The sequence below is a fragment of the Dermacentor silvarum genome, chromosome 6, assembly GCF_013339745.2.
Source record: "Dermacentor silvarum isolate Dsil-2018 chromosome 6, BIME_Dsil_1.4, whole genome shotgun sequence".
In the NCBI taxonomy this organism is placed as follows: Eukaryota; Metazoa; Arthropoda; class Arachnida; order Ixodida; family Ixodidae; genus Dermacentor; species Dermacentor silvarum.
The window spans coordinates 146,308,711-146,323,108 of NC_051159.1; the positions used below are offsets into that span (position 1 = coordinate 146,308,711).

General features: G+C 45.0%; 1 protein-coding gene across 1 annotated transcript; it reads left to right on the forward strand.

Moving 5' to 3' along the window:
- Positions 1–290: 290 nt before the first annotated feature.
- Positions 291–2,179, forward strand: LOC125946420 (uncharacterized). Its single transcript, XM_049669571.1, has 2 exons — positions 291–385; positions 540–2,179. The coding sequence occupies exon 2, from the start codon at positions 634–636 to the stop codon at positions 1,768–1,770; it is 1,137 nt and encodes a 378-aa protein (XP_049525528.1). The 5' UTR covers positions 291–385; positions 540–633; the 3' UTR covers positions 1,771–2,179.
- The last annotated feature ends 12,219 nt before the right edge of the window (positions 2,180–14,398 follow it).

Below are 14,398 nucleotides of genomic sequence, written 5' to 3' on the forward strand. Positions count from 1 at the left end.
AGATATAGATGGTTCCACTTATGGTTGATGATATGACATCAGAGCACAGATTTAGTAAAGAGCTAATTATGTGTCAGGAGTAATTAGAAATTAAGGAAAGTCTAATTATGCGTCTAATTGCCGTACACCAAAGCACACAACGTAACGGTTTGGCTCCATGTGCGTGGTGGTTTTCCGCCAGTTCCGTTCGCCATTGAAGTAGACGACGAGGACGCCGGGCCTAGGGTAGTGTAGATCGTTTACATCACGAGAAGGGGCTTCGGCATCACGCCTGGTGGTTGTGGGCAGCTGCGGTTCGAGCTGCGGCGTTCCTGCGGCGTTCCGGTGCCTCTCCAAGCTTCGTTGGCCTGCAGTGGTATTTTGGCTGTGTATCGGGTGGTTTCAGGTTTCTAACTACCTTTATTTAATCCCTGATTTATTCACATTCCTTGCATCAGCCATCTTGGGCTGATGTCGACCAATTCTCCTGGCCAGGCGCGATCCGCCTGGTCAGCATCCCTGCCATCTAATGAATTACCTTTAGATTTGTTTTTTCGCAGTGGCGTAAGCACCATTCCTGTTGCGCTCGTGCCTACCAATGGAGGTTCCATCAGGCTGACGAACCCACAAGCCGTCCAGAAGGAACTTAAGACCATGTCCAACCACTTCCAGACCATCACTGACGTGCGAGCGTTCGGACGCGGAGGTATACTGTGTCGGTCACCGGACCAGACCTGTGTTGAAGATCTACTGAAATGCACTTCATTCGCTTCCATCCCGGTGAGAACTTTTATCCCGCCTCACCTTGCGTGCACCAAGGGCCTCGTACGGGGCGTAGACTCCCACTTAAGTCCAACTGAAACCCTGGACAAGCTCTCCGCAGCAGGTGTCATTGCTATTTATCGTTGCAATCGCCTCGTAAATAATGAGAGGATTCCGACAGAGTCAGTAATTGCCACGTTTGTGGGCACATCATGTCCGTCCGAAATCAAAGTGTGGCCTCTTGTGTTCCGTGTAGAACCACTCGCGTCACGTCCAATCCAATGTCAGAATTGTTGGAGATTCGGGCACAGCGCAGGAGGTTGCAAGTCGAGCCTACGCTGCCGCACCTGTGGAGATGGTCATCCCTCAAGTGAGTGCTCTGCGCAATCTGAAAACTGCTGCCTCTGCGGGGGAACACACCCAGCAGACTATTCTAATTGCTCAGCTCGCGCCCAAGAAACTCAAATTCTTGAAGTAATCGACCGCCGTCGTTGCTCCCGAAGAGATGCAATTGCAGTCGTTAAAGACAGGGCCTTCGGATACTCTGGTGTTACAGCCCGCAACACTCCAAGTATGAATATTAATCTATCGGAAGCAATTGACGCTGCTGTTGAAAAGGCCATGACTAAGGCTATGGATAAATTGGTATCCAGCCTATCAGAATGCTTAGCCCAAATCATTTCCAGTCAGATGATTCAAATGTTGCAAGCCACTAAGCTACAGTCCTCAGTACTTAACGCCACACCTAGAATGCCTAGCAACGACGTAGAAGCGCCTTCTACATTTACAGATCACTCGACGGACACTACTCCGCCAATTCAACCAGGCGAGGGTGAGTCCTCTTCCTCAGACTCCCTTACTGTCACAGATATGGAACTTGACGCTCGAGCTCCCAAACGCATGGGATCTCCAATTTCTAAGATTATGAAACCGAAACCAAAAAAGAGTCAACCATCGCCTATGAATAAAGAAAGCTTTCTTAAGGCGGCAGTTGCCGCTGCTGTGCGATCAACACCATTGGACAGTTGAAAGTACTGCAGTGGAACTGTCGCTCTATCTTCTCAGCTTTAACAGATTTGTTTTACCTATCTCATCAGCTTAATCCAGATGTTATACTTCTTCAGGAAACTTGGCTATCACCAGAGAAAAATTTTCATTTGAAAGGTTTTCGTTCGTTCCGATTAGATCGTAACCCGCGAGGCGGAGGACTATTGATACTTGTTTCAAATAAAATTTGTCATAAGGCAAACCTTTCTTTTAAATTCATGGACTCCGACTGCGAAATTTTGGCGATAGACTTATGTCTCCCAGGATATCAACCATTTTCAATTATTAATACCTATTTCCCCACCGGTGTGCAAAGTACGCGTCAACTTGATAGGGCTGTAGCTGCTTGTAGAAAAGAAATTTTGTTCGCAGGAGATTTTAATTCGCATCACGTGTCCTGGGGTCTAAAAACAGATTTGTGTGGTAAGCGACTATGGGAATGGGCTATTGATAGTAACCTTTCATGTCAGAACACAGGACATGTGACATTTGTTAGAGGCCACTTTCGGTCAGTGTTAGACTTAACATTTTGTAGTGCTGGCCTCAATGTTTCTTCGTGGTTAACGGTTGACTCAGCAACCAACAGTGATCATCTTCCTGTGTCATTTGAAATCATGTGTCCAATAACATCTTTAGAATACCAGGTGTGCACATTTGTCAACCACAATAAATTTAAGACTGTCTTACTTGCATCCGTTTCGAAACTTGCCAATGCCAATGACGAGGAAATCGCTTCAAAGATTTGTTCGCTTCTTGAGGGGTCACGGAAGCAAGCTCAATTTGTCATCCCTTCGGCTAAACGCAGCGCTTGTCGTTGGTGGAATGATGAGTGTACGCGTGATTACAGGAAAAGAAAAGCAGCCTGGAAAACACTTCTCCATAATCAATGCCCGACAAATTGGAAAAATTATCAGTTTCACGCTGGTGTATTTAAACGTACTGTTAACCGAGTCAAAGATGAATATAATATTAGGCATTACGATTATCTATCAAAATCAAAAAACAAGCGAGCTCTGTTCGCATTTCTTCGCGCTAGAAAGGGGCTACCAACGCCGTTAACATTAGACTCCATCGTTTTGACCCCGCAAGAAATGAGCTCTTCTTTAGAAGCGATTGCCAAAGGTTTAGAAAATCGATTTGCAGCCCGGCTTCCAACTATTCATTATGCTTTAGACTCTTCGGATGGCTTCACCTCAATTTCATTATCTGAGCTCAATCAGACTGCAGCATGCTTGCCAAATACAGCACCTGGCCCTGACGGAATCACAAATGCAATGCTAAAAATATTATTAAAGGAATCGCCGAACATTCTTTTAGACGTGGTAAATTATTCGATTAAAAATGCTTGGATTCCTTTGCAGTGGAAGCTTGCCAAAGTAATAATGATACTTAAGAAACAAGGGGGAGGGTATACATTGGAGAACATCAGGCCTATAGCGCTTACGTCGAATGTAGTAAAATTAATTGAGAGGCTTATTCACCTTCGTATCATCAAATTTGTAAACGATAATTCAATTCTTAGTCCATGTCAGATTGGTTTCAGGGCTGGCTGCTCTATCTGGCATGCCCATGTCGACTTAGAAAGCCGGATACAACTTGCTCGACGTCATAAGCAATATGCTGCCCTAGTGACGCTTGATATCGCTAAAGCATATGATACCGTGGAACACACAGTTTTGATAAATCGGCTAACATCTTGTGGTGTTCCTGCTTATATAATAGCGTGGATTCATTCATTTTTAAGTGAGAGAGAATTCTACTGCTACAAAAGCGGCTTTTCGTCTTCTAGGTGCAAACAAACGAGAGGAGTACCACAAGGTTCAGTCCTTTCCCCGGCGCTTTTTAATATTCTCATGAGCTCAATTCCCCATCATGAAGAAGTCACAACTTATGTTTATGCAGATGATATTGCGTTTTTCGCATCTGCAAATGACATTCATATGTTATATCAACGACTGCAAACTTACCTTTGTGCCCTGGAGAGCTGGTTAGATGTTAACCAGTTTTTACTCAATACCAGCAAATGTGCCATTCTCGTTTTCCCGATAAATGACCCAGTGCATATCTCTCTCTCTTACCACCTACAAGACATACCACAGGTAGAATCGGTTAAGTACCTTGGAATAATTTATAACTCCTCTCTCAACTGGCGGCCACATATAGATCATGTGACTGGAAAAGGTACCCGTGCAATTGGCATTTTGCGCAGGCTGAGCAATCGTCGAATAGGATTGAGAAGAGATACACTTCTAATGATATATCGCATGTACGTTCGCCCTGTATTGGAATTTGGTTGCGCACTCTTCTCTGGAGCTCCCGCTTACACTTACCGCCCTTTGATCCTCTTAGAAAGGGAAGCATTACGTTTGTGCCTAGGGCTTCCTAAATTTGTTGCAAATTCTGTTCTTTATCTAGAATCCCGTGTTCCTCCTCTTTCGTGTAGGTTCCATCTTTTGACAGTACAGACGTTTTTGAGAATTTACGAATCACCGGTGCGACGCTCTCAAACAATATTCATTTCCCACCCTGATTGGTTTTTTCGTGTAAACTGGCCGCGTTCACATACTCCCCAAATTAGATTCACGCAACATTTACTTGACCCTTTGGATGTGCGCATCTGTGATGTACTTCCGATTCCCGACAGATCTGTTACCACTGATATTCAATTCGATGACATATTTCCTAATAATTCAAAATTACTTCCACATAGTATTCTAGATGGTATATTACAAGATCATCTGCAGAGCCTGAAAACAAACATCGTTATTGCGACAGATGCCTCACAATGTCAGGAAAAATCAGGTGTTGGTATATTTTCCCCTATTCTCGATTGGACATTTTCTCTTCGGTTGCCAGATTTTATACCCATATTTTTAGCTGAATTTATGGCGGTGGTGCTGGCTCTACGCAAATTAGACCCATCAATTACGTCTGCCGTGATAGTCACTGATTCATTGTCATTATGCTCATCCCTCACTGCTTCTTGTGACTCTCGCGTATTGAGGACGTTTAATTCATTGATACCTGTTTATTTGAAAAGCTTGCGTTTAATTTGGGTGCCTGGCCATAAAGGACTTTTTATAAATGAAATAGCAGATTCACTAGCCAAGGCATCGATAACCGGACCAATTTTTCCGTATTGTCCTTTGACTGCTCATGTCACTGCTGCTAGATTTCGCAGGAGTGTCCTTATGCAGGCAGTGTCAGGCTCTGCTCTAACTAATTCTTTGGAATACAGACATCTCCTATACCCTTGGCACAGAGACTTTTGCCAAAGCCGGAAAATTGAAGTGGCCATCACGAGGCTGCGCTGCCGTATCCCTACGTTAAACTTTTACTTACACAGGTCTGGTCTGGTCCCCTCACCATTATGCTCATTCTGTGGCGAAGCGGAGACAATAGACCATTTCTTGTTGTCTTGTAGGCGTTTTTCTGCAATAAGGAAAAGACTACTGGAAATTCCGCTTCGCAATATTGGCCTATATTTATCGGAACCTGTAATTCTATCTTTTGGAGCCTCCATTATTGGGTTCAGCCACAGAAATGCTTGCTTGGCAATCCAAAATTATCTCATTGAATCAAATCGATTACCATGATAAACTTATTGTCACCTTTGCCACCATAGTTTTCCTTTATTCATATATTTCTTTTTAACCTATTTTTAATTAGTGTTTTTTTTTTCTTTTCCTCTCACAAAATTTTCCTGTCTCAACTCCAACATTCTATTCGTTAATTCTCTTGTTTTTATGCACCGAACATAACCACCCGATTCATGGCCAATCCCCCACTGTGGGTATGCGCCACAACCCACTCAGGACAACAACAACAACAACAACAACTACATCACGAGATGAAGAAGAAGCCCTGCGCGATACGAACAGCAGCGCTCGTTCTGTCTCAGCCAGTCGCCGCTGCCTCCTTGGCTTGCCCCCTGGGCCGGGTTGGTCAAGTACCGGGTAGTTTTCATTAATTTTGTTGATATCTGTGTTTATTTCTTTTCTTTTCAGTTCGGTTGAAGCAGCCCATTTTCTTCATTGTGATACGTTTGCGACTGCACTGATGTCCAGGAATTCTCCTGGACAGGGGAGTTCCCCTTGGTCAGCTTCTCTACAGAATGATGATCTACCTTTAGACCTCTTTCTCCGCAGCGGCGTGAGCAGCATTCCCGTCGCGTTGGTGCCCTTGGGTGGGGCCTCTATCAGATTGAACAACCCTAAAGCTACCCAAGAACAACTACATGCTGTGACTCCCAACTACCAGAGCATCACTGATGTCCGGCAGTTCGGTCGAGGAGGGATAGTATGCAGGTCACCAGAGCAGGCATGTGTAGCGGACCTGCTTAAGTGTTCCTCATTTGCTTCCGTCCCGGTGAGTGCGTATATTCCGCCACACCTTGCATGCACAAAGGGCATCGTACGTGGAGTCGACTCGCAACTAAGTCCATCCGAGACCTTGGAGAAGCTCTCTATGGCAGGCGTGGTAGCTGTTTACCGCTGCAATCGCGTTGTGGACAATAAGAGAGTCCCCACTGAGTCAGTGATTGCGACTTTTGCAGGCACTTCTTGCCCATCGGAAATTAAAGCGTGGCCTTTAGTATTCAGAGTCGATGCGCTGGCGTCACGTCCTCTACAATGCCGGAATTGCTGGCGATATGGCCATAGTGCTGGCGGATGTAAATCTGGTCTACGATGCTGCACATGTGGTGAGGGTCACTCTAACAGTGATTGTACATCCCAAGATCAGAAGTGTTGCCTTTGTGATGGATCTCACCCTGCTGACTATTCAGACTGTCCAGCTCGAGTAGAAGAAACGCAGGTGTTGGAAATAATTGATAAAAGGAGGTGTTCTAGGAGAGAAGCTATTGCCACTATTAAGGAGAGGACTCACGGGTATGCTGGTGTTACTGCTCGTCATCCTTCTTTCACAGACGCGACTCTTACGCAGGCAATTAACGCCGCAGTTGAAAAAGCAATGGCCAATGCAATAGAGCGATTAGTAGTCAGCATCTCTGAATGCATATCTCAGGTAGTCAATACCCAGATCGCTAATATTCTGCAGTTAACAACAGCAATGACTCCTGACACCTCTAAACTTCCACCTATTAGAGAAACGAGAGATATTAATAACGTTGGCGCTCTTCCCTCTGAAAACAGCCATGAAAACTCTGCATCTTCCTCGAAACCTGACCAACATACTCTTGACTTGCACGTCTCCACAGACGTTGACCTGGATGCACGGGCTCAAAAACGCAGCCGGTCCCCGTTGAACCGAGCTTCTTCTATGTCCCCTCAGAACAAGTCCAAAAAGTCTCCGCCCAGTACAGTTCTCAAGGAGAACATTTTGGAGAAGGTTGTCGCTTCTGCAATACTATCTTCAAAATAGGATCCTTGAGAGTATTACAGTGGAACTGTCGTTCGATATTTGCTGCTTATACAGATTTAGATTGTCTTACCGTTCAGTTAAATCCTGATATTATCTTGTTGCAAGAAACTTGGCTTACACCAGATAGAAATTTTCATTAAAAAAATTATCGTTCATTCCGATTAGATCGATCTTCGAGAGGAGGTGGTTTATTGACACTGATATCTTCCAAAATTTGCCATAAGGCGAAGATAGTTCTAAAGCTACTGTCCTCCGAGTACGAAATACTAGTGTTAGACATAAGCCTTCCATCCTGTCGGCCATTTTTTATAGCCAATGTATATTTTCCCTCAGGTGTTCAGGACACGCGCCCTTTGGATACTATCATTACTACTTGCGGAAAAGATGTTTTACTAGCTGGGGACTTTAACTCCCACCATATTACATGGGGATTAAAAACAGATCAGAGTGGCAATCGCTTATGGAACTGGTCCCAGGACAATAATCTTACGTGCGCAAATTCCGGACGACCTACTTTCGTCAGAGGTCAGGCTGCTTCTGCCTTAGACTTGACTTTTGCAAGCTCAAGCATTTGCCTGGCCACCTGGTCGACTGTTGATCATGCCACAAATAGCGACCACATACCGATCATTTTTGATATTTTACGTCCAGTTACCTCCTGCCTTTCTAATGCGCGTACTTTCATTAACTACAGTAAATTTCAAAATTCCTTGCGATCCGCATTGGCTTCTCTGACTGATGTTAATCTCAAATCGAAAGCACTGAGCATTTGTTCTGTTTTAAAAGATTCGCGGGAAAAATCTCAATTTGTTATACAATCAGTTAAAACGAATTCTTCCCCTTGGTGGAATGATGACTGTTCGCGTGACTACAGGCGAAGGAAGGCAGCTTGGAAAAAACTATTACATAATCAATGCCCTCAAAACTGGCTGGATTACAAATTCTATGCAGGTACTTTTAGACGGACAGTGTTGAAGGCTAAAGATGAGTACGACACCCAGCATTTTGCATTTCTTTCTAAATCAAACAATAAACGCGCGCTGTTTAGGTTTCTACACGCCAAGAAAATGATTCCGCGACCAATAAATGCAGAATCCGCAGTTTTGTCTCCAGAAGAAATAAAGAATTTGTTGGAGGTAATCGCTAGAGGGCTAGAAAGTTGCTTTTCTGCCCTACAACCTTTAGCTCCATTGCTATCCCCATCTGAGGAAGATTTCGCGGAAATTTCGAAGACTGAATTATCAGATGCCTTACAAAACTTTCCATCAGCGGCTCCGGGCCCCGATGGAATCACTTCGACCATGTTAAAAATTTTATATAAAGAATCACAAGAATGTTTATTAGACATAATCAATTATTCCGTCAGAAGGGCATGGGTTCCATTGGAGTGGAAAATTGCCAAGGTCATTCCGTTGCTTAAAAATCCGAGTGACGGCTATATATTAGACAATATAAGGCCAATCGCGTTAACTTCAAATTTAGTAAAATTGATTGAAAGAGTTATCAATATTCGTATCGTAAATTTTCTTAATGAGCGATCGATTCTAAGTCCGAAACAAATTGGTTTCAGATCACAGTGCTCTATATGGCAGGCCCATATTGACCTTGAAAGCCGTATTCAGTTGGCAAGGCGCCAAAGACAGTATGCGGCATTAGTCACTCTAGATATCTCAAAAGCATATGACAGTGTTGAACATGTGATATTGATCAATCAGCTTCAAAAGATTAACCTTCCAAAATACCTTCAAGTATGAATTTCAGAATTTTTAAGGAACAGAGAATTTTATTGCTTCCAAAGCGGCATTTCTTCGGCTAGGTACGCGCAGTCAAGAGGCGTTCCACAAGGGGCAGTACTTTCTCCAGTCTTATTTAATATTCTAATGAGTTCCATCCCATGTCATGATGATGTACATACTTATGTGTACGCTGATGACATAGCGTTTTTTTCATCGGCAAATGACATCCAAAAACTTTATCAAGTATTACAGACATACTTGTCTGCTATAGAAAGATGGCTTGATGCGATGCATCTCTGTCTCAACGTTAACAAATGCTCAGTGCTAACGTTTCCATTAACGGACCCCATATATATTTCACTCTCTTATCATCTAAATATTATCCCACAAGTAGAGACAGCCAAGTATCTTGGGGTGATATATGACGGTTCACTGTCATGGAAGGCACACATTGACTATATTGCAACAAAAGATATTCGTGCGGTTGGCTTGCTGCGTAGGCTGAGCAATAGTCGATCAGGAATGCGAAGAGCAACGCTTTTAACAATATACCGCATGTATGTTCGACCGGTATTGGAATTTGGATGCGTACTGTACTCTGGAGCTCCTGCATATAAACTTCGCCCCCTGTTCTTCTGGAGAGGCAGGCCTTGCGACAATGTTTAGGGCTACCTAAATTTGTAGCAAATGAAGTTTTGCATCTGGAAGCTAGGATGCCATCTCTTGTTACGAGGTTTCGATTATTAGCTGTGCAGTCATATTTAAGACTATATGAATCCCCTATAAGGCGTTCACAAACAGTTTTCATCTCCCAGCCGGACTTGTTTTTCGGATTGTACTGGCCGCGATTCCACACACCACAAATTATTTTTATTCAAACTCTCCTAGATCAAATAAACATACAAATTCGTGAGGTGAGTCCTGTTGTTTACAACACCAATTCCATTAAAATTGAGTATGATGATATTTTCCCTAAAAATGCAAAGGCATTATCTTACCGTATGCTAAGCTCAATATTAAATGATTACTTTTTGCAGGTTCCGATCGAGACAGTTATTGCCACTGATGCTTCTCAAAATGAAGAAAAGTGTGGAATTGGAATATTTTCTCCTATTCTTGATTGGTCGTTCTCTCTTCGCCTCCCAGACTTCGTACCGATCTTTCTAGCGGAATTTTTAGCTGTCGTTCTAGCCCTCCGTAAACTCAATACATCAACATGTTCCACAGTAATCGTGACGGATTCTTTATCTCTGTGCTCCTCCCTCACAGCGTCCGATAATTCCCCAGTTTTGCGAGCTTTCAAATCGTTAGTGCCCCCTCACTTAGCTTTGATTAGATTGGTGTGGGTACCAGGGCATAAGGGCCTATTTCTAAACGAAATGGCAGATTCGTTGGCGAAAGCGTCCCTGAATGGCCCGGTAATTCATATCCTACCGATTTCAGCTTTCATCATAGGGGCTAGATTTCGGAGAAAAATGATGCTGCGTGAATTTCACGCCCCTTCTTTAACAAACTCGTCAGATTTTCAGCACTTGTCGCATTATTGGAATAGCAAACTCTGTCAAACGCGATCACTTGAAGTCGCAATCACTAGACTACGCTGCAGAATTCCATTCTTAAATTTTTACCTACACAGAGCTGGTCTGGTTCCCTCACCTAACTGTCCCTATTGTGGACAACATGAAACATTAGATCACTTTCTCATTGCCTGTCAAAGATATTCTGAATTGCGAAAAAGAACCTTAGAAACACCAAACCGCCTTCTTAGATTAGAATTAAATGTTCAAAATTTACTATCATTGGGGGCCTCTACCCTTGGGCACAGCGACGGGAAGGTTGTAGATGCCATCCAGAATTACATTACAGGGTCAGAAAGATTTAGATGACAGAATCACGGCTTAGGGTACCGAAATATTTTTACAAATTTGATGACTTGCTGTCTACTTCTTTTTTTTTTAATTCATCATTTACTCCTTATTCTATTCAAGTCATTTGATATATTCTAATTATTCATTCTCAGATGCGTATATATATTCCCACATTTATGTTTGTTTTGTTTTATACATCTTCCTTCTGATTGTTATTTCAAACTACCCGGTTCTTGGCCAATGCCCCAGAGTGGGTATGTGCCAGTAACTCCAAGGCTCTACATCTACATCTACGAATTCACCAGCATTCTCTGTGTAGTACTTCACTTTAATAACACAAAGTTTAACTCAAACAATACACCAAGGTACACTAACGTCGAAGCGCTAGTACCACTAGCAGACACCCAAGTCAGGGATTAGGGCCGTTTCTCATTTTGGATCTATTTTATGCATGGCTTCGCGCATGTTCATCTGTTTCTAGTTGCTTTCATGCAGAATTTTTTAAAGAGGTTTTCGCCTCGCCTCGTTTGTAAAGGGCCTAAATCACGATGTATTTTGTCGGAATGATTACAGGCAAGTGCTTCTTTAACAGCTTTATTCGTTTCGCCCCAGGCAATCTTCGATATTGTGGTTGTTGGTGTTACGATTTCCTTAGAGCTACGATGCCCAGACCACGCGTAGTCAATTCTGATTCAGTTCGAGCGGCCATGCTTGGACCACGTGCAAACGCATGGTAATGAGCGTGCCTAACGATCTCGCTCGTCAACATGAATAGACGTGTCAATCGCGAGGATTAGAGACGAAACCACCGTGCCGGCCTCAACCCTTCCTCCCCCGCTGAGGACGTTCACCCCGCTCCGGTCACCCACCATCTCTACTTCTTGTTTTGCCCCATCTCCTGCAGTGGCAGATAAGAGAGGGGGTGTGGTAGGAGGACGACCTATAATCGGTGTGCGAGGCCGAGAGTTGAAATGCGCGGGCTTTTCTGTGCTTGTGTTCGGCGTGCGGGGCCGAAAAGCGCGGGAGTGAGCGTCGCTGGTGCGCGTGGTCGGTGCGCGTGCCGGGAGAGACCATCTGGAACGACGGGGCAGCCAGGCTGACAGAACGGGCAGTGCAGCGAGATGGAGCGGACCGAACGCCGGCCCATGTCCCGGCATCCCGGTCCTGCACTGCGAACCGGGCGCCGCCCCGGCTTCTACCATCGCCGCGGGTCCTGTTGAGCTGGGCCTCGTCCCCGCTCGCACGACCGCTGCCGTGCTGCCGGGCTCGGGCCACGACCCAGAGCCCCCTGGTCCTGTTCCACAAACCGGGCGCCGCCCCGGCTTCTACCATCGACGCGGGTCCTGCGGAGCTGGGCCTCGTCCCCGCTCGCACGACCGCTGCCGTGCTTCCAGGCTCGGGCTACGACCCAGAGCCCTGGTCCTGTTCTCCGAACCGGGCGCCACCCCGGCTTTCACCCACTGCTGTGCTGAGCTTCGCCCCGGCTCTCATCCCATCGCTACGGTGCCGAGCTCGGGCTATGACCCAGAGCTAACGCTCCGGAACCGGGCTACGTCCTGGTGCCACCCTGAACTTCAACCGCCGCCCGTATACCCACTGCCGTCAGAGCCAAGTCCGCCGAGCCGTCGCCACGAGGCCGGACTCCTATTTAGAATTGTGAGTGCTCGAGCGTGACACTTATCCAGCTTATCTGTATAGTTCGTGTTCCCGTATTCGTCCCATGTGCCGTTCGTGTCATAAATACGTCTCTGTGTCTCTGGTTGTTTTCTTGTGGGTCTGGCTGACCTGCTCCCACAACATATTCATCACAGGGGGAGACTGCCCGGATGGTGGAGGGTATAAGCCAGCCAGCAGCCACTTGGAGATAATTGCTTTGCCCTAGCGTGCAGGTGCATGCACGCTGAACTTTTCTTGTATGTTTTCTTTGGAGCACACCTGTCACCCGTAACCATGAATTAAACTTCTGTTACTTGGTTTTGCGTCGCCTCGTCTTCCCTACCGGACCCTCTCCGATGGTCAACCTGGTCGAGCACCAAGCAGACGCTGTTGAAGGTACCCCCAAACCCTGGCCCGTAACATTGGGAATTTGTTAGAAAAGAGGTATATTAGGGCGATGATTGCTGTTATAGCTGCTGCATTCAGGCTGTTCAATTTTCGCTAAAAACTACCTAAGGACATTACACCTTCATGCCGCAGGAGTAGATTTACATTGCAGAGTGCATTTTTGCAACTGCATCTTGGACAGAATTGAAATCTTTATTATCTTTTACTGCGTGGGAGGGCAATGTCTACGCCGCAAAGGACGAAACCCAGCCTTGCTGCCAGCAGCCATCGACTTTAGCCGGCACTGCTCCGCCTTTGAATATATCGTGTGGCTTCTTTCTTCCGTGACAACCGAAAAATTCCCGCCACTTGCTCATCTCCACTCAGCCCGGTGTCATTATCAACGTTATGAAACTTGATCCGACCAGTATAAACGACAGCGCTACGGCGTACGGCGGCGCCAGGTGCGCTGATGACGGTCCGATAATTATAGGACCGTCATACGAAGCTACAGGCACTAGTTGCACTTTGTCCACATCGCAGATCACTTGGATGATGAGACCCGCGCGCGCGCACTTTTTCCACATCGCAGATCGCTCTCAAGATACGGTGCCCGCGCCGTAAAGCAGCCACCGTGCATGTCCACATCGCATGCTATCCTGCCCTCCAAAATTTGTATCAATACTCAAAGTACATCTGTTTGTCAAAGCATATACATTTAGTTAATTTTTACTTAGTATGGAATGCACCCAACAAATTCGGATCAAGCTTCAGAAAAAAAAAGTGTGTCTAGTACAACATACTAGTACACTGTATACAGGTGGAAGCCTTGCAAATTTTTGTGACATACGTGCATTACTTCATCTGAAGTTCTAGCAGTGACTGCGGCTGCACTGCTGAGGTCCATGCGGGTCATCACTTTCCTCTCCCTTTTTTGTTCCCCTAGGAGCACAGCACATCCTCTCCATGCCCATCCCATACTTCCAATACTGACGTGTTTGGACTACTGATAGTAAAAAGGCACGGTTAGAATGACAATAACAACTTGTGAACAGTCGGTATATTTACTACAAAACACCCTAAACTTTGCCCTTAAAGCGCAGCCTCTGAGAGTCTGCAAAAAGGGTCTTGAACACTTCTGTTCCTTCTTTGGGTAGGGTTGCATGAACCATGGCTCTTCTGTGCTCGTCTGCAAGCCCAAACAACTTGTAGACCAAGAACTGCAGTGTCTTCTGTAAAATGAAATGCAAACAATTTGGTTGAACGTTTCACAATGGTCAAGAGCGCATGTATTTTCATGCTGCCATAGTGTTGAAAATAGATAACAAAAGATAAAAAAAGTAAACCAGTGTTGCCAAGTAGAAATAAAACAACCTGCTGTCGAGACCCCAAAAATCTCTAAAACCTGCGATACTAGCCCTTAAAATCCACTAAACACCGATGCAAGTAACAGTCAGAACCACATTCAAAAAGTAACTTCATTGCTACTACATAAAACACAGTATAAATAAATTCTATTGGGCAGAAAGGTCGGCTTTTTCTGATAAAATATATAAATTACAATATTAGTAAGCACTTTTC

Coding starts and splice junctions, on each gene's coding strand:
- LOC125946420 (XM_049669571.1), top strand. CDS start 634: ATGTCCAACCACTTCCAGACCATCACTGACGTGCGAGCGTTCGGACGC.